Raw genomic sequence first — 25411 nt, forward strand, 5'->3', positions numbered from 1 at the left:
ATGAAATACATATACAACAAAAAACAGAGGAAATCATGTTTCTGAAAACTCTGGTTTTAAGTAAAATTATTGCTCCATTTGTAACTGAAATAGTATTTGCATTGTGCTGATAGTTAAAACACTTCAGATTTATATCTTTAAAAAAACCAATGAATCAAGACCTATATGCAATGAAGCAAGTACCTCCTAGAAAGTATGAAATAATCTCCTTTTTAAGTCCTTCAGGTATAGGTATATTAAGTATTTCAAAATCATAACACAGAAAGTCAACAGTCTTATAAACAACCTGTTTTACTAGTGGCAGGACTGAATTACAGCAGCAGAATTTATTTAGTGAGGTAGGTACAAGTAATAAGCTTTACACTTTTACAATTACCGGAATCACTGTAAAAATAAATTGCTTGCAATATATTTATTTCACACTTCAGTAGACTATGATGTATATACATTTTCCTCTGAGCTGTACCATTTCATATTCCAAGCTAAAAAAAAGTTGAAGAAAATATGAGAATGTGAGATATATGTAAGTATATTTTTGCAAGATTAAAAAATATATAAAATTACTGGACTGGATCCAGGCTAATTTTAATGAACTTTGGATGAACTGAAACCAATGGAAAAAGCTAGTTATTAATTAACATACATCCATTTGATTTCAAAGTTATTTCAGTTCACATCTTAGACTGTACCCAACCCATGGGTTTTCATTTCAACAATCACTTGTAAAGTGGTTGTTGTGGGTTTTTCGGGCCCTTTTTGGTTCCGGAGAGGCCGATGGTCTGGAAACCAGCCTGATCTTTATAGTCTGGGAATGGCAGGAACAGAAATGCAGGCGGTGTGCGAAGATTTCACTGGCTCTGCTGCCCCCCCCCCGGGGACCGGGGCCTGTCTGTCGTGGGTGGGAAGGTAGAATTTTGAGGAGCACCCTTTTTTTTCAGGGGGGAGAGGACTGGCCCCTTCCCAAATCCTTTTGGTTTTAGATTTGTTGAAAGGCCAAAAGGTCTCAGTGGCTTAAATACACCTGCCACTCTTATGGGAAAAGCTGCCGTTTTTGTGACCCTCTTCCTGTCTCCCTCCCTCCCCCACCCCCATTTGCAGGCACCTATGACTCCATGACTTTGGGGACATTCACCTTGATATATTTCTTCCTGGCTTGCTGGACGTACAGGTTGACGCTGTCGGCGGGCGTCTTCATCCCCTCTTTGCTCATAGGAGCCGCCTGGGGGCGCCTGTTTGGCATTTTGCTCGCCTCCACTACTAGCGGCTGGGTAAGCGCACCCCTGCACTCTTGAGACCCTTCCCCTCATGGTCCAAAGGTATCTGACGGTCAATCTAGATGGTGTGCTTATCATGTTTTTGGAAGAGGTGCTCCCTTGGGTAGTGAGAAAGGTCTTGCTGTCACAGCCCATGATTCCCTTCACCCCGTGTCTTGCATTTAGCATGCTTTCTTCTGTGATTGGCTGATGGAAGATAAACATGGGCTTAGGTTGCATGTCCTGATTCCTGAGTCTGGAGGCACTGACAAAATCCTGTTACGTGGGTGTCAGAGAGAAACAGCCTAATTACAAAGAATAAGCAACAACCATCAATAAGCATTCTCTTTAATGACTGGTTTGACCTGGTGCTCATCAGCAGAGCTTGGAGAAATTGCCTTTGAAGACTGCAATGCCCACAATTCCCCCATCCAAGATGGGAGCTATAGTATGAAAAGTAACTTTTCCAAGCTCTGCTGATCTTTCACTGATGTTCTGAATGTAAAGGAATCCTCTTTTGGGGTGGGGGGGATGGCAGAGGAGAGAGAGCGCTGTCCCACTTTCCTATCCCGCCCTCCTGCCATGCAGTTTGAATACACTCACGTTCCTTGTGCTGGATTTTACAGATCTGGGCAGACCCGGGGAAATACGCCTTGATGGGAGCTGCAGCACAGCTCGGTGAGTGAGGAGGAACTTGGGCGGGGGGGGAGGCGCAGGAAGGCGGGGGTGTGTGTGTCTCTCTTCCTTTTGCAAAATCAGGCTTCAGGTGGTGGCTTGCTTACGGGAAGGAGCCCCTGCAGATCCATCATTGCAAACAGCGTTATAGTGACTTCTGCGAAAACAGCGGAAAGCCCGGAAATGGCTCCCACATTGTGCTGCAGGTCGGGAGGAATACGGTTTAAATGCCACATGACTTGAATCTGATTCTTAAAAAGTCTAATCAGAAACCGATTCGGACTGCCGGTGTGACCACACAATTACTCCATTGTGTTGCCGGAGATGGGAATTTCACAGTGCCGATTTTATGGGGTCCTGTTTCTGTATGGATTTGAGCATTTTCTTTTCTGCCCCACTGCGTTTTCCCACTGCTTCTATTTCTTACTGTTGTGGAAGAGAGAAATAATTCCAGGGTTACTCTGTCAATTTTGTGGCTTTTGGGGGTGGCGGCGGCTAGAAACCCGGGTCTCCCCAATTGGAGTCCAACAGAAACTCTCTTTCAAGAGGGAAAGGCAGAATACTGGCCCCAATGTTGGCTAGCAATCGTCCTGGGAAAACCCAGATTTCCCAACTCCTGACGTGTCTCTTTGGGCCTAAGTCTGAAAACCGTGAAAAAGTTCTTTCCTTGCTCATTCACCTCCTCCAGAAAGAAGGTCCAAGAGACATGTGTGTATTCCATGGTCTCCGTTTCTAGAGGTTTTCTTCAGCTCCTGGAACGTGAGCCTCCAGCGGGGTCAGAGCGGATCACAGGCGGAGAGGGAAAACGTAGTTTCGGGGCACAAGGCCGGTTTTCACCCCTAACTTCCCCCTCCACCAGTTAGGGTCGGAGCCGTCCAGGATCTCAAGGACGTCCCCTCTGCAGAAGCTCAACTGGGACGAATTTTCGGCCACGTAATCGAACTGAGCTTGCACGTATTTCGCCTTCTTGGGCTGCGTAGAAAAGAGAGCGAAGGTCAAAACAGAGGATCACCTTTAGAGCGTCCATAGATGTGAGCTGCCCTTAAGAGGTAAACGACTAGTGTTGATCCTAGCATAGCTGCGCCAAACAGCTTGGCTTTGTATTGGGATATGTCAACAGGAAGTCCACACGGGCTTCATTGGCAAGTGGGATGGTCTAGGTGTGGGAGCTTTGAAGGAATTAGTCTCTGGAGGGAAAATGTTTTATCATCTTCTAAATAAATACACGGCTGGCATCTCATCTAGTTCTTCCTTGAGGCAAAGGTTGAGAGGACATAGTAGGCTGCTCCCTAGCCAGCTGGCTTCTCCCATCTCCTCATAGGGATGGCCAAAAAGTGATCTCAGAGGGAAATGGCACTAACCACTTCGCTTTTATCCCTTTATTGCTTTCGATTCAACAGGAGTGTTGAAACAATGCCGTGCCAGGGAGGGGGCGGGTGGTGGGGAACCCTGTCTATCTCCAGCCAAAGTGAGAGGTGAAAACAGGAGGTGGAAATCCTTGATCTGGCTATCATGTCGTCTAATTCCGGGGAAGAAACTACTTTTCCCAAAGTTGGAACTTTTCCCAGGGATAGGAAGGTCCTCGCTCTTACCTCCTGCATTTCTCCATGATCTCGGAGGAAGAGCTGGCCCTTCTTCACGATGGTAGTGGTCCTGTAGAAATCCACCAGTTCGTTGATGGAGTTGAATTTCTCGTCCCAGAGGTGGTACCTCCCGTTTTTCTCTCGCAGGACCTTGAAGTGGAGCACCTGCTCTCCGGAGCTGTAAAGAGAAGGCAGAAAGGGACCCTGGATGATGCCGGATGAGGGAGGTGGCGCCAGGCCAGGGCAGAGGGTTTTCCCCGCCACCCCCAGCAAGGATCCCATCCACGACGGCTTCAGAGCGGCTCAAGCCAGGAGGAAACGCCAGCGGCCATGACGTCGTCTGGTGCGTTGTGGCCACCCGCAACGCCGCGTGGGTACCCTTCTTTCCGAGAAAACCACAACCCCCTTTCCCCTCGACCCCTGATCTTACGTTTGCACACATTTTATTTTATTTCCTTTTCTTTTTTGGGGGGTCTGTTAATCGCAAGAGAGATTGAGCCCACCCGTTACAGTGCCGATCCGCGAAGTGGCCTATTTGGGTCTTTGCTTGTTCGGTTAGTGTTTCCGAGCGCCGTAATCCAAAAAAGAAAGAAACAAAGAGGAGCTTTGCCCGTTTCTGCCCTGCGTGCATATGGTGTGCTTCCTAAGAGGCTGCTATATCTCCATGCTACAAATATTTAAGGCCTCCCTGCTCATATGTGGCGCCGTCTTCTGGTGTCTGATGCATTGTGACGCCTCTTTGCTTAGAATGAAACCCATGGAGTGTTTCAGGGTTTATTCCCTAGTAAATGGATGTAGATTTGCAGCTTCCAGAGGGTAAATTAGGACCTTTCGGACCTTCATCTTGGACAAAGTTCCTTTTTCCAGGTTGGGGTTGGGGTGGGAGGAACTACAGTTCCCAGAATCCCCCAGAATCCAGCTTGAGGTTCTTTGGGATGAATTCTGGGGAAAATGGACTTTTTCTTCCCAGCTGTATCACGAACACATCAACAGGCACTGGAATCTCTCTTCCGTTTTAGAAATGTGCTTATTCCTTAACCTTGCTTTGCTTCGGGAAGCCTAGTACAGTGGGAAGGTGTCATTGGCCTGCAGTTAATGTTATTATACGTCTGGGCGTCTCGAAACCCTTTGCTCATCTGTTCCCACTGGCCCAGACCCCTAGAAAAAAATAAGTGATTCCAGCATTACCTTTTAGATACCTGTGTCCTAAGATAAACTTTTTTTAAAAAAACATGTACCGTACATCCTGGCCTTTGCCGAAGGGTTGAGGCAGGTTTTATTTCGAAGTTACCAGCAAAACTTGACTGCAACATTCACATTAAAATATAATTAAGCTCTCTCTCTCTCTCTCTCTCTCTCTCTCTCTCTCTCTCGCCCAGGTTTGCCGTAATCTGTCAGCCACGGACGTCAGCCGAAGGAAAGAGGTAAAAGGGCCAGCAGAAGAACAGCTTTCTGCAAAGGATTGCGGTTTTCCCTCCCAGACTGCCAGGCCTCAGGTGGTGGCTTGCTTACGGGAAGGAGCCCCTGCAGATCCATCATTGCAAGCAGCGTTTTAATGACTTTTGGGAAAACGGTGGAAAGCCTGGAAATGGCTCCCACATCGCGCTACAGGTCGGGAGGAATACGGGAGGCCAAGGTACGAAACGTCCTGTTCCAAGATCTTGAAGCACTAAGGAGTTCTCCTTTCCTTGGCGTCTGTCTGAACCTCAAGGACACTAAGGAGTAATCCTTCCTAGCGAGAGTGGGACCCCCTTTATCCACGGGATCAGTATCCGCTGATTCACTTATCCATGGTCTGAAAATATTAAAAGAAAAATCCTAGGAAAATAGATATACAGTATTTTTAAAGGGGAAGTTGCCAGAACTGGCCACTAGAAGGCGCCGGAGGCTATACTGTGTGTATAGCCTTTGCTATTAGAATAGAGTTCACTATAATCTCTGTTTTTCATCATCTGCGCAGGTGGGGGGAATTGGAACTCATATCCTGTGGATGTGGGGGGTCCTACTCTATTTGCGTGTGGATTATGTGCCATTAAAGCCTAGGATGAGATGTTAAGGAGAGGTTTATCATTGCTATATAAGCCCAATGATTTTCCATTTTGGAAAACCAGGATTTGAACCCAGATCTTCCGAGCTCTGGTCTGACAGCTCTACCTGCCGCATCAGGCTGCCTCTTCTAGACTCGAGATACCCGGCGATTACAAAGGCTGCCAAACTGTCCTATCGCCCGATGGCTTTTCAAAAGCGGCGAGTTGCGGCCAACGAGAACAGGCGGCAGAAGAGGATGAGCTGAGCTGAGCGGGTGTTGATGAGATGCCTCCTCCGCTCCGTTCCTTGCCCTGCGGAGAGAAACAACGCCCTGGGATCTGAAGTTCTCGTAAACCGAAATTGATTGTCTTGACGGATGACGAAGGGAGCAGCTTCCAAACCTTTCTCATCCTGCAGGAATGATCCCTCTCTCCCTTTTAACGGCCTTACCTAAGCGGAGGGGAGAGGATATAGCGTGGAGGCGAGAAGGGGTGATGTGGGGACGGTGCCATGGTGCCATGGGCGTGGGCTGCTGACCCCAAACAGGCCTGCTTGTTTCGGGGGTGGCTGAGAAGCCTCAGGGACTCCCCCTTGATAAATCTGGAAAGGGTCAGGCCGTGCGCTGGGGAACAAGAGACACAAGCCGAGAGAGAAGCAAAGGCCTGCCAGCGCGGGTGGCAGAAAGCCGGGCGGAACCCACAGCCGCTCAGAGTGGTACCGAGCTACCAGATGAGCGGGATACAAATCAAATAAATAAATAAAATAAATAAACCTGCCGGTTGTAGCAAAGGGCACAACCTGCCACGAAGGGGACGGTTTGTCAACAGGAAACCAGATGGACACTGAGCCCAGATGGAAAGCGTCATCCCAAGGCTGCTTTTGACTCTGGAGTAAAGGCAGCCAGGCGAAGCATGCTTCTCTAAAGACATGACAAAGAGCCTGAAGAACTCTTTGGAACAGGTCATCAAGAATGGGGACCCCTCTAAGAGGGGGACACGGCCCGTATGTCCCGGCAGAAGGCTTCCTCACCTCTCCACATTGCAAACCTGCTTCCTTTTCTTTTGGGGATTAGTAATCAGGAAGCAAGCATGGGCTTCACTGGCACGTTGGCCTGCTCAGGCATGGAGCTTTGAAGGAATTACATCCCTGGAGGGAAAAACATTATATTGGGTCCGGAAAAAGAATACTTGAGTGCAGAATGCTGACTTTACTAACAGCGAAGATTTATGCTCTATGTTGCCTCCCGTGTCACAAGTGCCTTGGTTTCTGATGAAGTGCCCCCCCCACAACTCTGCATCTTAGTGAACCTGCTTTAGATGGTCTCCTTTTTGCCAGTCGGAGGCTCAACCCACCTCAAGCTGAGTCCCTCAAGTTCAGGTGGTGACATGGAGGGGAGTCCAGTCCTCATCCCATCTTTCTTCATTGAGCCGGACTCGTCTTACAGGTGAAACCTGTGTGCGTTTTGGTCCATGCACCTTTAAGGAGCGACCTCTCTTCACCTTTGTCCGAGGTAAACCCACGTGTGTTTACAGGCACATGGAATCTAGTGTGATGATGGCTGGAGGGCAAGATAAAGCCTCTCCCTCTGGGCCACCCCAAGCAGCTAAAATTCATCATGACAAGGTGGATTCTTAAAAATGCACGTCCCTCCTTCTGCCTTGCAAGACACACACATCTTTCAAATTCTAGTTGTTAATTTTTTTCCCCAACAGCACTGAAGGCTGACAAGGACTCAGAACGGTTGCTAGCATTTCTGCAGGTGGAGCATTCATTGCAGCACTCCTTTTCTTGCAACCAGAAAGCTAGCAGTGCAGGGAGGGTGGCTGGCTAGCACCCGTTCTCCTTGACATGCTAGCTTTCTCCGTACAAGGGGCATCAAAGACTGTGAAACGTTTTCTGGCTGCAAGAGCGAAAGACAAGACGGCTTAAAAGTTGAACAAACGGAGATGCTCCTTTGGTCATTCCATCCAGCGGGATCTCAGAGCTAAAGAAGTTTCCCTCTTTTGAACAATCAGCAGGGCTTCTCCGAAGGGTTCACGCATTTTCCCCTACTCTGCTGCTTTCGGCCGTTGACGAATTGAAAACCTGAAAGAGCGACGCTTCTATTCACTGGGGGCGGAAATGGTCCCCATCTGTGCAGAACTCTTCTACCGTAAGTCATCAGCTTGGAAAAGTTGCTTTTCTCACAGACCACGTCCTGGAAAACCGCAGCCAAGTGAGTTAGTCAAAGTTATTAAAACATCAAATCACATGAAATGGCAATCTGCACACTGCAGGTGGCCTCGGTGTCCATGCCGAGGACTGGACGTCCATGCGTGATGGGGATCGCAGGCTTCTCTTCCAAACTGCACTCCCTCCTACACAGAGATTTCATGTCTTACAGAATTCTGGATTAAAACGCATGCTAAGCTACATCAAGAGCATGCCTTTAAAAAAAGCATATTGTCATTCTTAGGCTTAAGCAAGCATGTTGAGGCCTAGACGAGATCAGGACCGACATATAAACGTTGCAAAGAGAACGGTGTTCTTTCCAAATGCTGCAGTGGCCGCGCCATGCAGTTCATCGTGTGTGTTAGCTTCTCTTTCAAACTCTCAATCAACGTCGGTGGTTCAGCTTCGAAGTGGCGATAACCGTGTTTGCCCCAAGCATATCTGAAAGCGAAGGAACAAATACCTTCCTAGGCTTTCTTACATGGGGGTGGCAACGCTCGCTGGGTGAACAGAAGCAGCCTCCTGCCGGTCCCCCTGAAAGGGTGCGCCATGGGTCAGGGCACCCTCTGGTGTCGGAACGGCAACGTTTCACAGCGTTCGCTCCTGGTTTCCATCTGGAAAGTGCCATTTTGCCAAACTACAGCTCAGGTCTTTGAGGAGGAAAAGGGAAAGGAGGATCCAGTTCTTACAAAAATGTCAAGATGGAGTGGAGAAAGACGGAGCAAGAGGTCTGGAAGGTGCTGCCTTAGGGGGTCATGAGACAGGCCACCAGCTCCAAAAATGACCGACAACGTAGGTTTCTGTGTAGGAAGGTGGCAGCTATTCCATCACAAATGGCAAAAGCCCAATTCATTTTAAAAAGTAGTTCTTAGAAGTTAAGGATCCGTGTCTCGGCAACATATGTTTGCTTGGAAATACGGGGATGTCTTAAAATTAGCTATATTGTGGTCCGAAAGATGGTGATGGAAGGAGGCCCATGGCTCTCTGGTCTCCTTAAACGCATTTCTTTAAAGGGCAGTTCTGGATTGAACGTCAGGCTATGTCCCAAAACACTTGCCACATACAAACAGGAGTCAAAATTTCCTAGTGCTGTGGGTGAGGTATACAGTTTATAAAATAGATGCTGAGACCAAACCCAGTGTAAAATAAAAACGCAAGCCTTGTCAAGTCGAGCAAATCATAGAGATGGTAGAGATGAAATGGACCGAAGGATAATCTGATCCAGCCTCTTCCAATATAAAAAATCCACATCTAAAGCATGATTGACAGATGGCCAAACAGGGCTGTCTAAAGACTTCCAGAACCATCGTTACCATCGTCGTTGTCATCATAGAATTCTAGAGCTGGAAGGGACCCTGCGGATCCATTTGAGTTAGTGGGAGTAAACCGGCATATGAAAACCAGGAAGCTTTGCAGGAGCCAAGAGACAATATCGGAGCTAGGGATGATTCCCAGGAGCCATTGGAACTGGTTCCCTGGGTTGGTTTTTTTTTGGGGGGGGGGAATCCCTCTTAAGTGTGCTGCAAAACCTGCCTGGCTTCTCATGCAGGCATCTATGCAAACTATATGCTTGTCTTTAGTATTCTTATTCCAGATCCTCTTCTCAAATTATGAGGTGGGTGTTAGTAGGGGAAGAAAGGCCCTTTTGGGAGCGATAACTTATTATGTAAGAGAGAGGTTTGTCTGATGCCATATTTATGTTATTTCTGGGTGCCTGATGAAGGCATGCTGTTCACCCAGTCCTTTTAAAGTCGAGGCCTTTCAGTTTTTCAAAGTAATCGTTTTTGTTGTGTTTTCATTTTTATCCGTTTTTGTTGTTGTTGTTGTTGTTTAAATTTGTATTGGCAAGAGGGTCATGTGGAGTACTGTACTAGCAGGACCTATATAGAGTAAAGTTTACCGGGTCGGTGGGGCTGGTCGGAATGCATTTTACTGTACTGTATTCGTCTGCTTTTAAAGTCAGAAATGGTGTTCCAAAGGTTTGTTGGGCTGATGGAGGTCTAAAATGCAGCTTAAGACTGAAGTCTCAACACACACACACCTATGCTTTCTTTTTGCGATGAGGAGTTCTGTGATGGAAGAACGGTTGCTGATTGTTGGTGTAATCCCTCCCTCTTTTAAACCTAAAGGGTGCTTGGCTTGCTTGAAAAGGTGCTCTGTTTTAAAGGTGTTTCTGTTTAAAAGGTGTTCCCTCCCTCCTTTCTAGCCCCCTTTTTTTATCCTAAAAGGCGCTTGGTTTAAATGTGCTTGGTTTTATTCTGTTCAAATGGTGTTTGTTGGTTCCCTCTGTGGTTTCCTGCACTTTTTTCATCTTAGGTTAAAAGAAGAAAAAAGAAAAAAAATTCTCCCCCTAGCGATAGAGGACGGGTTCACTGGCTTTGCATCCGTTCCGATGGGAACCTATGCTTTGACGTACAATTGGCGCCTCTACATAAGAACAAAAAACAGCCAGGACGGATTAATTGGTTTTCAGTGCATTCCTATGGGAAATGGTGCTTTGACTTACGAACGTTTTCACTTACGTCCACCGTTCCAAAACAGATTAAGTTTGTAAGTCAAGGCCAGAATCACTGTCCTTCACTTTTACTTTCTACTTAATCTTTTGTTTCATAGTTTCCATCTTGATTATACTGCTATTGTCAATGTAAATTGTTGTTTTAATTGCTTTTATGAATAATTTTATTGTGAGCCGCCCTGAGTAGACATATTTCTAGAAGGGAGGGGTAAACATGTAGTAAATAAATAAATAAATAAAATAGGCAGCTGTTGCCCCCCCCCACCCACTCACTCACCCTAGCCCTTTGTGACATCACTGAAGCCTGGCCAAAATTTAGGAGAAAAAGCAACCTGCCTGCCACATTGGGTACAGTAAGCGATCATGGCAGATGCTGTAAGGTTCGCGTACCTAGGTTTGATCCTTGGTTCGCTGTTCTTGGATAAAGACCCTGGCCAGGCACCAGAGCTCCAGAACAGAGATCTGGGGGACCTCTTCGCCAGCCTGGAGGAGGAGCAGCCCTGGGAAGACTCTGACTGGGATTGGACCGGCCCACCAGTCTTGGAAGCCAGCACGCCGTGGAGGCTTGTCAATACCTTCCTCCCGGCATCTGAATCATCCTCCCTCTCAAGGCGTTTACTCGCTGCCTGTTTGTTTGGCGTGGTTCGGCTTCTGTTGGTGCCGCTGGGAAAGTGGCTCGCCTGTCGGAGAGCGACGGGTCGGCGGCCTCCAGCTGAGGTCGATTCGAACCCAGAGCTGGGAGAGCAAGATGTGGTCTCTGCTCGTCGGTCGCCTGCCTGCTACGCTCTCCCTGTGCCAGGTACCAGATCCTTTCAAGGCCACGTTAAGTGGCTTTCCCGGTGCGTTGGTCTGGGGCTTATCTGCTGCCGCTTGCGAGCTAGGAGTCAGTCCGTGCTGATCTCCACACCCTCCAGGGAGGCTGCTCTAAATCGCCATTGCCCCTAGCAAGCAGGGACCATGGGAGATGTTGTCCATTCGTTCTGGAAGGAGCCAGGATGGATAGGGAGCCGTGCTCTAGCCTCTGCCCTTTCGTAGAAATGGGGCTTTGGGCTTTGGGCTTCCTCTCTTTTCCTGACGCTTCCTCAGAAGATTCTGCTCTCTGTGGAGGCGAAGGGAACCAAAGGGTGGTGCTGCCTCCTTGTGACCCCCCCCCCCCCCCGCTGCCTCACCCATGAGGCATCCCCCCCCCATTTCCACCCAGGCGTGGCTGCTGCGTCCTGGCATACAGTTGTGTTCAAAATTATTCAGCCCCCACTGAAATTGAATGTTTTGGCCATTTTGACATTGATTTTGACCATTCAGTCATCTTGCTTACATTTACATGAAAGAGGCACTTATAGGTCAGAGAAATATAACCTTAAGTTTATAATGAAATAACCACAAATGTCTTTTCTGTGCTCACATCATTATTAGTTTTTATTCAACCCCCAAGTGACATTCAATCTTAGTACTTAGTACAACATCCTTTTACAGTTATAACAGCTTTTAAACGTGAAGCATAGCTTGACACAAGTGTCTTGCAGCGATCTACGGGTATCTTCGCCCATTCTTCATGGGCAAAAGCCTCCAGTTCAGTCAAATTCTTAGGCTTGCGCACTGCAACTGCTTTCTTTAAGTCCCACCAGAGGTTCTCAATCGGATTTAAGTCTGGTGATTGCGATGGCCACTCCAAAATGTTCCAGCCTTTCCTCTGCAACCATGCTCTAGTGGACTTGGAGGTATGCTTGGGATCATTGTCCTGTTGAAAGGTCCAACGTCTCCCAAGCCTCAGGTGTGTGACGGACTGCATCACATTTTCATCCAATATCTCCTGGTACTGAAGAGAATTCATGGTACCTTGTACACGCTGAAGCTTCCCTGTACCTGCAGAAGCAAAACAGCCCCAAAGCATTATTGACCCTCCGCCATGCTTCACAGTAGGCAAGGTGTTCTTTTCGTCATATGCCTTGTTCTTCCTCCTCCAAACATAGCGTTGATCCATGGGCCCAAACAGTTCTAATTTTGTTTCATCGGTCCACAGAACACTATCCCACAACTTTTGTGGTTTGCCCACATGACTTTTGGCATACTGCAGTCGACTCTTCTTATTCTTGGGAGACAGCAAGGGGGTTCTGGCATGGAGACCTTCATTACGCAGTGTGCGCCTTATTGTCTGAGCTGAAACTTCTATAGCCACATCTGACAAATCTTTTTTCAGTTCCTCAGCAGTCACACAGGGACTTTTCACCACTCTACGCTTTAGGTAGCGCACAGCAGTTGAAGTCAGCATCTTCTTTCTTCCACGACCAGGTAGCATTTCAACAGTGCCCTTTGCCTTGAATTTGCGAATGATGCTTCCTATGGTGTCTCTTGGTATGTTTAACTTCTTTGCAATCTTCTTATAGCCATTGCCCTTCCTGTGAAGACAAATCACCTCTTCTCTTGTCTTCCTGGACCATTCTCTTGACTTCACCATGTTTGTAACCACACCAGTAAATGTCTAGAAGGAGCTGAGTATCACAGTCCTTTTAAAGCTGCCTAATTGGTGCTTATTATGCTTGATTGGTGCTCGGTGACATCCACAGGTGTTTTCAATACCTGTTCGAAAACACCTGAATGAACCTCTCTTCTTCAGAGTGGTAGTCTTTAAGGGGATGAATAATTGTGGCAATGAAGAAACCATAAAAGAAACATTTACTACTGTATTACATAAACAATTGATGTTATTTTAGTTGCATTTGGTTCTTTAAAACGTCCTTGTAGGATTTCATTCTGAATACAATTCCAAATGTACACTATAGTCCCTAAACCCCTTTACAGCATTGGGGGCTGAATAATTTTGAACACAACTGTACCTGCCACGTTATCTTTGGCCAGGCCCTGTGCCTCCCTGATCCGGCATCAGGCGAATGGAAGGTGGCCAGGGTGGCTCAAAACAGCCCAAGGTTCCGATCTGCCCAGTGGAACCTGCTGGCTGGGATCAAAGGCCCTGCAATGCAATGAGAGATTGCACGCCCAGCCATCATGAGTAGCAGCATCATGACGTTGTGTTCTTTCTCTCTGTTCTGCAGCATCCACCTCTACTTCTGGGGAGTGCCTGAGCTCCAGATTCAACAGGTAAGGGAAACCTTCCCACTCTTTGGGGGGGAGGAAGTGCTCAAAGAGAAGAAGAGACGACCCCCTTGTTAGCCCACCTGAGCAAAAAAAAAAGAATTCCACCCATAAGGGATGAATAAGGGTGTAGAAGCCCCAGGGCAGCAGAGGCAGAGTTAAGGTCCAGATCACTGACAATGCAATTCCAGGGGATGCCAGAGTTGAAAATAAAGAATTGGAAAAGCTAACAATACTGAACATACTTCAGTGGTCCCTGTAGTCATTCAGGCTTTGGGAACAATATAAGAAATTTCACAAAATATTTATTAATAAGCAGTTGCATATCTCAGCAATAACACCATCAGAACAGCAGGAACAAAAAAAAAAACAGTGTACATACTACACTGATATTTAAGATACTTAAGTTTAAAATGTGTGTTTTGTAATACCAGTCAATGCTTTTATAGTTTTGATGGACTGAGCCTGGTATTTTTTAATCATCACCATCATCTTAGAACTGCATTGCTGGAAGGGACCCTGTGGAGCATGGAATCCAACCCCTGTCAAGGAGGGACTCATTTTGGAAATGCTTCTTGCTTCTTTCCCCTGCAACATATCAAGTGCTTCTTTCTTTCGTTTGCAGGGATGAGTTCCCTTGGGAGAGGCAGAGCCACATTCCAGAGGCTGAGGCAAGCAGCAGGAGTCAAGAGGAGGATTTCTCTCCAGGATACCACTGGATGACATCTCCCTTGAGGGCCGACCCCCTCGACAGGACTCCGTCTTCTTCCTCCCACTCCTCATCCTTTCCTTCTTCCGAGGGTTGGCATCCGAGTGAGGGAAGCTCCTTGGCTGCCGGTGAAGGTCCTTCGGGAACAAGACCAGACTCCACAGACGAATCGGAGCATCACGTCCCTGGTCCCAGCTCCAAACTGGATGACCATCACCCGGTGGAGGGAAAGCTGGACCCCCCTGATGTTCTTCTGGTTCCCGAAAGGCCTCCAGAAAGGGAAAGGAGGGTTCTCAGAAGAAGGGACGTCCCAGGACGCTTGCCGGAAGAAGAAGCTGAACCCCAGGCTCTACCCCGCTTTGCCCAGCTAAATGTCTTTGAGCGTTTGGCTTACGGGAGAGAAAACGGGACCGTCTGGTCGGTGAGGTCACTCGAGATCCAAATGGGGCCACCACCAGCACCTGTATCCAAGTCCTCCCGTCCGAAACGGACCTTCCCTAACCAGGAGGTGGAGGAACAGAAGCCCGCCGGATCGGCCCTTCGCAGCGTCCCAGAGGAAGCCACGCCAAGGGCCTCTCGTAAAACCAGACGGGCCACACGTCCTCAGCAGAAGAGGCTGGTGAGCTCGACCTGCACCCCGGAAGACTTTCACCCGGAGGCTTTCGCCCTGCAGAACATGGGCAAGGAGACAAGAGAGCGCCTGGAACACCATGTTAAAAAGAAAAAGGCCCAGGGATGGAGTGGGATCCCTTCTCTGGTAAGAAGGTCACTCAGGCTCTTCTGCGCCCTGGAGTACTATTGCCTCCAGGGTGCAGAAGCCACACCAAGGGCCTCTCCTAGAACCAGGCAGACCCCACCTCCTCCTCAGCAGAAGAGGCTGGTGAGCTCGACCTGCACCCCAGAAGACTTTCACCCGGAGGCTTTCACCCTGCAGAACATGGACAAGGAGACCAGAGAGCGCCTGGAACATCATGTTAAAAAGAAAAAGGCCCAGGGATGGAGTGGGATCCCTTCTCTGGTAAGAAGGTCACTCAGGCTCTTCCGCGCCCTGGAGGACCATCGCCTGGAAAGAGGCCCAAAAAAGCCAACCCCCAAATTACAACGGAGGCCCGTCCAGGCAGTGGCTCGAAACCACCTCGATGCTCCTCCGTCCAGCCCTGCCAAACGTTTACAGAGACTGCCAGGAAACAAAGCCTCTTCTCTTCTCCACCCGGTGGCACCGGAAAGAACCAGGAAGCTTACTTTGTCCAAGCCTCGGGTACAGACGGGAAGGAACCGAGCAGCTTTCCATGGACCCCGAGAGACGGTCGTTCTCCTCTCCATTGATCCAGACGAACACCGGCGGCTCCTTTTCCACCTCCAGGTGAAGATGGCGGACATCAAGAGAGGCACTTTCCCTGCAGCGGTGGAAGACTCCTTTGAAAGATGCCATGCTCCTTCTCCGAGTCGTCTGCCGAAATTCCTCCACCGGGGGAACAAAACGCCTCGGCCCAGAGACCTCTTCATGGCTGCAGGAGCCCTTCCCCTGATTGACGTCAACATCAGGTCTAAGTTTCACGTGTCCACGCGGAAGCTTCGGCTGCTGCACGCCCCGCCCACGGCGGAGAGGACCTCTGTTCCTGGGCAACCCCATGACCCCAAAGCGCCAAGCCTGCCCCGCCCCATCCCGAAGCATCGTGGAGGGAAGGTGCTCCCAGCAAGCCCGGAGCAGCTCTTGAGGCGGCTGTCTTCAAAGAAGCCACCCAAACTGCCCCCTCCCTGTGTGGCTCCGACCACCGAAGCCACGTGGCCAGGAGAGAAGGAAGCCTTTCCAAGGCCCACGTCACAGGGCCGCCCACCTTCTCCCGCTACGTCTGCCCTCGAGCCGCCCCTGGCGCCGCCGGGAAAGGATGAGGCGGCGGCAGGACGAGGGGATGGGAGAGGGGGAATGGAGGAGGCCAGCGGACTCCAGCTGGAGCTAGTGGTGCTGCAGGGCTGCAGGGCTCCCCCCCCTTCCGAAGAAAATGTGGAGGCCCCCGAGGCGGAGGAGACCCAGCCCCAGAGAGACTCCTCCAGTGGGGTCCCCTCGCTGGCCCTCAACGCGGAGGGAGGAGCAGCAGCAGCAACACCAGGGGCGGAAGGAGAAGAGAGGCTCCCAGGAGCCAAAGCCTTTCTGCCCTCCTCTGTCCAGGGCAAAGCGGAGGAGGCTCGTAAAAAGGGGAGGAAGCGCCCCCGGCCGGAGAGGGAGAGAAGCCAGCCTTTCCGCAGGGGCGCCGCGCCTCCCTTCGCTCAGGAAAGAGCAGCCACCACAGGCGGGAGAAAGGCAGGGAGCCGCCAAGAGCGCCCACAAAGAGGGCCCCCCCGGCCATCCTCCGACCAAAGGAGGGCCACAAGGGGACAAACCCGGGCCAAGCCGAAGCCGGGCTGCGTCCCCTGGGAATGTCTCTGCCCCTGCCTGGAGTGGGCCAAGGACAAAGTGAAACGGGGCCTGAAGAGGCTGATGGCCTGTCTGCGGCGCCGGCCCCGGCAGGAGCGGGAGGGGCCATGAGTGAGCCAGCGCGCCCCCGGGGGAAGAAGGGGGTTCTTCCTTCTCTCCCAGAAGGTCGGCACTCCCTTCGGCAGGACTCCATGCAGAAGGTTGGAGGAAGACGGCATCAATTTCCAAGATTTACAGACATTGCTGCAGACAGATTCAAGACATCATCATATTTGAGCTGAACATCTATAAAGCTCTAGTGATATAAGAAGATAGGTTCCAGAAGAAGACGGGAGGAATACAACACATTAACGTTTTTTTGGGGGGGGGGGTTCGGGCTCTTTGGCCGTGTTCTGAAGGTTGTTCTTCCTAACGTTTCGCCCGTCTCTGTGGCCATGGGCATCTTCAGAGGACAGGAATCAGAACTCTGTGCTCTGGTGCAGTTTGTTTGGAGAGTTGAGTATATTTATAGCTGTGGGGTCAGCTTTGGTCTTTTTCAGGAGATGGGTGATTATGGTGATCAGTGTGTTTTTGAAGTGTGTGTATTGTTGTAATAAGGAGGAGAGATTATCTGTCCCCGATTTTTCCAGTTGTTTCAGTCTGCAGTGTTTCTCATGTTCCTTGATTCTGGTGTGAATGCTGTATTTTGTGGTTCCAATATATACCTGGACACAACTGCAAGGTATCCAGTATACTCTTGCAGTGGTGAGGGGGACCCCTTCTTCCTTTGCTGACCATGACATTTGTTGTATTTTTGTGGTGGGCTTGAATACTGTTTGTAGGTTGTGTTTTTTTCAAAGGTTTCCCCAAAAGTGACCCCTTTAATGTATGGCAGAAATCCTTTATTTGTGGGTGACTTTTTCTTCTTCAGTCGGGTGTTGCTTTCTTCATTTGATGACTCTTGTGATTTCATTTTTGGAGTAGCCATTTGCCTGTAGGGCCCAATTCAGATGATTGATTTCGGTGCTGAGAAACTGAGCTCCACTGTTACCAGTATTTTGATTATGCCTCTTTTTTTGCTGTGGGTGATGGTTTGAGTTTATGTGTAGGCCCCGGTCTGTGTGGGTGGGTTTTCTGTAGACCTTGTGTCCCAATAGGAGGTCAGTTTTGCGTAAGACCATGACATCTAAGAACAGGAGTTGGCCCTCTATTTCTTTTTCCATGGTGAATTGTATATTTGGGTGGATGCTGTTGAGATGGTTTAGAAATTCTTCCAATGTTTCTTCACCGTGGTTCCAAATTGCGAAGGTGTCATCCTCATATCGGAACCAGACTGTGGGTGCGAAGGGTGCTGAAGCCAAGGCCCGTTTTTCGAAATGCTCCATGTAGAGGTTTGCTATAAACAGGTTGAGGGGCCTCCCCATGGCCACTCCATCTGTCTGTTCATAGTATTCTTTATCCCACTGAAAATAGCTGGTCGTTAGGCAGTGTTGGAAAAGGGCCTTGATGTCTTCTGGAAAGATTTGCTGGATGAGTGTCAGGGTGTCCTTTATCGGTACAGTGGTGCCTCGCAAGACGAATGCCTCACACAACGAAAAACCCGCAAGATGAAAGTGTTTTGCGAGTTTTTAAAATTTCAATGCCTTTCTATGGGAAACTATAGAAATGGTCCACCATCGAGGACCCCGCCAGTCCTCTGATGGTTGAGCCTTTGGAAGCTTGCTCAACACCCTCAGAGGACTGGTGGGGGTCCTCCATAATTGCGATTGCCGCTTTCAGAGGTCCCATGCAAGTGCTCCGATAGTGCAAATGAAGCCTCCAAAGCCGGCGATCGTGGCAATGCCCCCCCACCAGTCCTCCAATGGTGCTTCTGCAGCTCCCTACCTGATAAGTGACTTTTTCAGACTTTTTTGGCCCATAGGAACACATTAATTAAATTTTCATCTTGTAAGGCGCGGTTTCCCATAGGATTGCATTTGAAATTTATTTAATACGTTTCTATGGGCAAAAATGTCTGAAAAAGTCACTTCCCAGGTAGGGAGCTGTGGAAGCACCATCGGAGCACTGGCGGGGGCCGCTCTCACTGCAATCGCCGTCTTCAGAGGCCTTCGGAAGCTTCCCTTGCACCATCAGAGGACTGGCGGGGGGTCCCCTCGTCGCAATCGCCAGCTTCGGAGGCTTGCACCATCAGAGCACTTGTGGGAGACCTCTGAAAGTGACGATCCTGGTTGTGGAGGACCTCCGCCAGTCCTCTGATGGTGCAGGGGAAGCCTTCGGAGGCTTGCCCAACACCATTGGACTGGCCGGGGTCCTCCACAAGCGCGACCGCCGCTTTCAGAGGTCTCCTGCAAGTGCTCCAATGGTGCAAGCCTCCAAAGGCCTCCGAAGCTATTGCAGCCAGGGGGGGCCCTGCCAGTCCTTTGATGGTGCTTCCCCAGCTCCCCACCATTGGAGGACTGGCAGGCAACCTTTGAAAGCGGTGATCACGGTTGCGGAGGACCCCCGTCAGTCCTCCGATGGTGCAGGGGAAGTCTTCGGAAACTTGCCGAACACCATCGGAGGACTGGCGGGGGTCATCCATAATAGCGATTGCCGCTTTCAGAGGTCCCTCTCGCCAATCCTCTGATGGTGCAGGGGGAGTCTTCAGAGGCCTCCGAAGCTGGCAATCATGGTTGCAGAGGAGCCTCACCAGTGCTCCGATGGTGCAAGGGAAGCTTCCAAAAGGGTCTGAAGCCGGCGATCACAGCGAGGGGGGACCCCTGCCAGTCCTCCGATGGTGCTTCCACAGCTCCCTTCCCGGGAAGTGACTTTTTCAGACTTTTTTGGCACATAGAAATCCATTCATTAAATTTCAATACATTTCTATGGGAAACCGTGCCTTGCAAGATGAAAATTTAATTGTTTCCTATGGGCCAAAAAAGTCTGGAAAACCCACTTACCAGGTAGGGAGCTACGGAAGCACCAGCAGAGGACTGGCGGTGGCGGGGGGGGGGCATCGCCGCGATCGCCAGCTTCAGAAGCCTTCGGAGGCTTCATTTGCACCATCGGAGCACTGGCAGGGAACCTCTGAAAGCGGCGATCGCAGTTGCGGAGGACCCCTGCCAGTCCTCCAATGGTATTGGGCAAGCTTCCGAAGGCTTCTTCTGCACCATCGGAGGACTGGAGGGGTCCTCCAATGGTGGACCATTCTTACAGTTTCCCATAGGAATGCATTGAAATTGTAAAAACCCGCAACACACCTTCATCTTGCGGGTTTTTCGTTGTGTGAGGCATTCGTCTTGCGAGGCACCACTGTACCGACACTCATCCAGCAGATCTTTCCAGAAGACATCAATGCCCTTTTCCAACACTGCCTAACGACCAGCTATTTTCAGTGGGATAAAGAATTATATGAACAGACAGATGGAGTGGCCATGGGGAGCCCCCTCAGCCCAGTTATAGCAAACTTCTACATGGAGCATTTCGAAAAACAGGCCCTAGCTTTGGCACCCTTCACACCCACAGTCTGGTTCCGATATGTGGATGACACCTTTGCAATTTGGAACCATGGTGAAGAAACATTGGAAGAATTCCTAAACCATGTCAACACCATCCGCCCAAATATACAATTCACCATGGAAAAAGAAATAGAGGGCCAACTCCTGTTCTTAGATGTCATGGTCTTATGCAAAACTGACCTCCTATTGGGACACAAGGTCTACAGAAAACCCACCCACACAGACCGGGGCCTACACATAAACTCAAACCATCACCCAGAGCAAAAAAGAGGCATAATCAAAACACTGTTAACAGTGGAGCTCAGTTTCTCAGCACCGAAATCAATCATCTGAATTGGGCCCTACAGGCAAATGGCTACTCCAAAAATGAAATCACAGGAGTCATCAAATGAAGAAAACAACACCGAACAGAAGAAACAGCCACCCACAAATAAAGGATTTCTGCCATACATCAAAGGGGTCACGGACTGCATGGGGAAACTTGAAAAAACACAACCTACAAACAGTATTCAAACCCACCACAAAAATACAACAAATGTTATGGTCAGCAAAGGACAGAAGGGACCCCCTCACCACTGCAGGAGTATACCGGATACATTACAGTTGTGTCCAGGTATATACAGTATTGGAATCACAAAACGAAGTATCCACACCAGAATCAATGAACATGAGAGACGCTGCAGATTAAAACAACCGGAAAAATCGGCAGTAGCTGAACATGCCCTAAAACAAGCTGGACTTGAAATTCTATTTCAAAATACTGAAATCCTGGACAACCCCAGCAATCCTTACGTTAGACTGCACTGAGAAGCCATTGAAATCCACAAGCACCAGCAGAGCTTCAGTAACAAAAACGAAAGTTTAAAACTCAACAAAGCTTGGCTCCCAGCACTGAAAAGGACGAAGATGATCCCATAGCTGTAAATACTCAACTCTCCAAACAAACTGTACCAGAGCGCAGAGTGTTACTCCTGCCCTCTGAAGATGCCAGCCACAGAAAATGGCAAAATGTTAGGAAGAACAACCTTCAGAACAGAGCCAAAGAGCCCGAAGAACCCACAAAAACCATTATTATTATTATTATTATTATTATTATTATTATTATTATTATTATTATTATTATTATTATTATTAAAGTGTAATCACATGTTAACCACTGATCTATTTCAATAAAAACCTTTTTTGTCATGTATGTTTATGAAGATCTGTGTGGCAAATCTTTGTGATTGGGGGGGTATCTCGTGTAGGAGCATGTAAAACGTGCAAACTCAGAGTCCATTGGAGTCCAGAGGTTCAGAACCTGCAGGTCCTGAGTCAACGTTCCTTGGCTGTTGCCATCCTGCAACGCTCGTGTTTTCCAGGCAGGTGCATCGGGCTGAAGAAGTCCCTGGTCTTGCTCAGCCTCTTCAGACTCACCCCAGGGGGTGAGAGAAAGGCCGGGACTCTCCAGATTGGACTGAGTGACTTTACCAGTTCGACACCTCCAGTGAGCTTCCCTGGCGGAGCGGGGATTCGAACCCTGGTCTCCAGAGTCCTAGTCCATCATTCTGTCCAGAGGGTTGATTAGCAGGAGGTCTGAGCACAGCCAGGAAGGAAAAAGGATGCCCACCACCTGACAATAATCCTAGATGTTAGGGTTCATTCTTATTACTTTGGACATGCTCAGAAGCACCCTTGTCTTGATCCTTGTCAATGCATGCGCTGAAGCTGAAACAACTGCGAAAGAATTTCTATTTGGATCTTGAAATGCATAATTGTGCTCCTATCTGATCTCTTACACAGCCAAGATGTAATTGTGGTGGAAGAGTCTACTCGATGTAATATCAGTTTGTCTGGTCTCTGGTTTCAGCCCCTAAATTACAGAGAACTTGTAACCCTAGCCGCCCAGTTCTCAAGAAACAACCCTGTCCAGTTGAACAAAGCAGGCTAGCTTGGGGGGGGGAGAGAATCCCATTTAATTATTTCTAGTATGGAGACATCACCCTCTGGTGCCATATATACTGGAAATATATATATTTCCAAGCAGCCTTCTTTCACTTAGTGCTATTTTGTTCCCTTTTCCCCCTTTACTCCCAAATGCTTCCTTTCTAGGCACGTTAACATCATGTGCTTTTGCCCACAGCTTCTGCCTGAAGAATTCCCTCCCCTAATTCTTAAAAAAAGGGACCACCAAAGGATGCCTCGGGTCCAGGTTTTCTGGTTGGGTTAGTAAGTGTACATTGGTAGGTTCTTTAGACCAAAATGGGAGTGAATGCAATTCTTCCCTGTCCTTATTTGCAAACAAACAGGGTTTTTTTGCTCAGATGGCTGACTCAACACAAACACACCCCAGTCAGGTCCTAGGAAACCCCTCCTCCTAACAGGACATAAAATAAGAAACAGAATTCAATCAATACAACGGTGCCGTAATTACGATGTCAACAACATAACCAAGGAGTTAAAACCACAGTGTCATTTGAACAACATAGCCACAATTTAAAGTGGGCAGATGCTCAAGTTTTCTCTCCTACATGCCTTAGGCAATGGCTCTCCAGCTGGGGGTCCCCAGATGTTTTTGGACTGCAATTCCCAGAAGCCTTTTCACCACTGGCTGTGCTGGCCAGGATTTCTGAGAATTGCAGTCCAAGAACATCTGGGGACCCCCAATTGGAGATCTGCCAGCTTAGACCAAGTCCGAGCGTGAGTTCATCTAGTTTCCAGGCTGCCGGAGCAGCATGCAACCAGCACCTTATTAATTAAATACAATTTGATGCAGCAGATTTTTAAGAGCAACTCCGTTTTTCAAAAGACTTACTTGACAGAGATGGAGAAATCCCCTGGGCTGCTTTCGCTCTCTCTGAGAAGAAAAGCTCCTCGAAAACGCCTCTTTAAAAGAATCTTCTCTGCTTCCTGCCGGGATATTTTGCCTGAGTACCAGCTGGAGGAGAAAGTCAGGAAGTCAGAGCAGTTGTCCGGACTGAGAACGGGGAGAACATAAGAATTACACATGCCTTTTGACTGCGAAAATGGCACTCAGTGGGGTCTAACGAGCCTCCCTCAAAACGAACAACAGGAGCCAGTTAAAGCATCAGGCGAAGACTCCGGAGTCCTGGGTTCGAATCCCAGTTCAGTCGTGCAATTATTAAGGGACCTCTTTCAAATCAAGGGAGAAGCAGAAGCAACTTACGGATGAGGCTTCATTTTGATGTAATTTTGGGGTACAAATCCTTCCAGGCCTCCAAGCTCTGCTTTGTACCAGTTCAGGTCCTCATTCATGTTCAGGATCTTTGCATTAAAAAGAAAAGGTGTGGGTGGGAGTTAGGGACCGTGCAATTTGTGAGTTCCACCCTGACCCTGGGCAGACACGTCCCTCCCCATCCCCGCCAGCTCTCAACATCTCAGCCCAAATTCTGATTCTCCAGGATTCTGCCCCTTTCCCAGCGAACAAAGTTTCCTCTCCTTGTCGTTATATCTGCATAATGGCTTAATGGCTTGAATTGGGTGCCTTATGCATTCTCTTGGGGAGAAATATGGGGCAGAAATATTTTAAATAAATACATAATTAAGATTTAATCGTCAGGCAGCTCTTGCCCTGCTAAATTGGAGGGAGAGGCGTTTCCCAGCATGGACCCAGCCACAAACTCTTCTGGTTAATGGTTGCTGTCCAAGGCAGAGCAGCAGGGCTGGGTTAAAAACATGGGCAACCCCAGGCCCTCCTTAAGACCCAAGCAAGTGCCTTGAGTGTCCTCCTAAGCCATGTGGTGGTCACTCTGTCCTGGGAGAGTTTTGGAGAAATGGCATCAAACAGTGGGATCTGTGACCAGCTTGCTTAGCGTTTGACCGGAGAAGCTGTCTCTACCTCCACCCGGCATCTCTCATCATGAGAAACTGCAAGTTCTCAGCTATGAAAACAGGATCTGAGCTGTGTCTCTGGGGACTCTCTTGTCACCAAAAAGACCGAGAGAGAGAGAAAAAAAACCCCAAGGGCCTGCCCATGGGTGAGCCAGCTGCAGCTGCCCCGAGAAAAGAGCAGAAACGAAACAGCAAGATGGACGAAGCAGCCACAGATGAGCTCAAACGAGCCCCCCGAAGGAGACGGTGTATTTCTCAGGACTTCTGTCTGACGGCGGCTTTCCTCCAAGATGGGCGCCTCTGTGACAAACCCAGACCTACTGGGATCTGCCACACGTTAACTAAGCTGCCACCAACCATTCCCTATAAGAAGTCACACAGACCAGGGATGGATTTTTAACAAATAAAAGAACAAGGTTTATTTAAATCACACACAGGGAAAATAAAATGATCAGGTGAATAAGATATAGTAACGTGGCTTAGTCTCATTCATACATGCACACAGTTTGGTTCACACAGAACACTTAACTTGAAGCACAGACCCTGAACCTATCAGTTCTGGCTAACCATACAGACACCTGAACCTATCAGGTTGGTACTGACTGACACACAGTAGTACCCTGTCTGACACACAGACTCCCACACCAGCTTCTTCTTCCCAGCTGCTGCTTCTTCTGCTTCTCCACACAAGCTCCACATATATATACAGTACAGCCCCTCCTCCTGATGTCCCGCCTTCCACTCCCCATAGGATGGAACTTTCCCTCCAAACCCATGACAGACAGGTAACATCAGTGCTGTATGTAACACCTCATCAACCAGTCTTCTGAATTAAGCCCCTGTTTGCCTTCTGGCGAGCAATCCCCCAAAAGCCTAGCACGCTAAATTCAAGATCCCAAGGGGAGGAAAAGCACACACTAGATCAATCAGGAATCTCTTAAGGCTCAGGGTAGCAAAGCAGCTTTTCTCAACATGCGCCTGGAGCTTGGAAAGGAAGGCTAGGGTTTTTTTGGGGTGGTTAGCTTTTTCTTTCCGACTCCCTGTCCCATAATCCCCCAATGACCAGCAGAGGTATACCTTCAAGATGTCTCCCTTCTTAAAGGCTAGCTCATCCTTCTCTTCAGCCTGGAAGTTGTACATGGCCACGGACTCCATCCTTGCCCCGGTCTGTGGCTTGCGCTCTCCGTGTCGGTTCAGCGTTGCTGGCGTTTCCCAGCGGGACGCTTTTCACGCCGTTTTCTCTGGGACAGCCAGCAAGACGTGTCTCTTTTTCTCCCTCAGGAGGCTATCGGTCCGGCTTGCGTCTGTCTTCACAGCTCACCAACACTCTGACATGTCTGTTTCCGGACTCTCAGGATGAGCAGACGTGAAAGTCCTTGTGTGAGAAAAAAGAAAAACCCACATGTGAAGGCAAGGCAGGAAACATATTTGACTATGTTTCTCTGCAAGGGTGAACGTGAGTGGGACAGAGGCATGACATCTGTACAGAGTGACCACTGCCTTTTTTTTACTGGAAGGGGGTTTCCTCTTCTTCTTTCGGCGAAACTAAGGTTGCCAGCTTTTTTTCCCTTCAGAGCACAGGAGCCAGGAGGAAAAAAAGCTGGCAACCTTAGTTTCGCTGAGA

General features: G+C 48.9%; 1 protein-coding gene across 2 annotated transcripts; it reads right to left on the bottom strand.

The window, feature by feature from the left end:
* Nucleotides 1–272: 272 nt before the first annotated feature.
* LOC110084711 (GRB2-related adapter protein) lies at nucleotides 273–25152 on the bottom strand. 2 transcript variants are annotated; one of them, XR_012081710.2, is made up of 6 exons: nucleotides 24865–25152; nucleotides 23123–23220; nucleotides 22751–22873; nucleotides 3521–3689; nucleotides 1133–2900; nucleotides 273–482 (listed from the first exon to the last, which is right to left on the bottom strand). XR_012081710.2 is itself a non-coding variant. In XM_072982504.2 (5 exons), exons 1-5 carry the CDS (start codon nucleotides 24940–24942, stop codon nucleotides 2715–2717), a joined length of 654 nt encoding a protein of 217 aa, XP_072838605.2. In that variant the 5' UTR covers nucleotides 24943–25152; the 3' UTR covers nucleotides 273–2714. The 2 variants fall into 2 exon arrangements, 1 of the variants encoding a protein (XP_072838605.2); XM_072982504.2 differs by having other exon boundaries at nucleotides 273–2900.
* Nucleotides 25153–25411: the final 259 nt, after the last annotated feature.

The sequence above is a fragment of the Pogona vitticeps genome, chromosome 13, assembly GCF_051106095.1.
Source record: "Pogona vitticeps strain Pit_001003342236 chromosome 13, PviZW2.1, whole genome shotgun sequence".
NCBI lineage: Eukaryota > Metazoa > Chordata > Lepidosauria > Squamata > Agamidae > Pogona > Pogona vitticeps.

Bases quoted from the DNA above. Each gene is read 5' to 3' on its own strand.
- LOC110084711 (XM_072982504.2), bottom strand. From the start codon at position 24,942: ATGGAGTCCGTGGCCATGTACAACTTCCAGGCTGAAGAGAAGGATGAG. The intron at 22,874-23,122 runs GTAAGTTGCTTC...TTTCTCCTCCAG, and splicing joins ATCAAAATGAAGCCTCATCC to CTGGTACTCAGGCAAAATAT. The intron at 2,901-3,520 runs GTAAGAGCGAGG...TTTTCTACGCAG, and splicing joins ATCATGGAGAAATGCAGGAG to CCCAAGAAGGCGAAATACGT.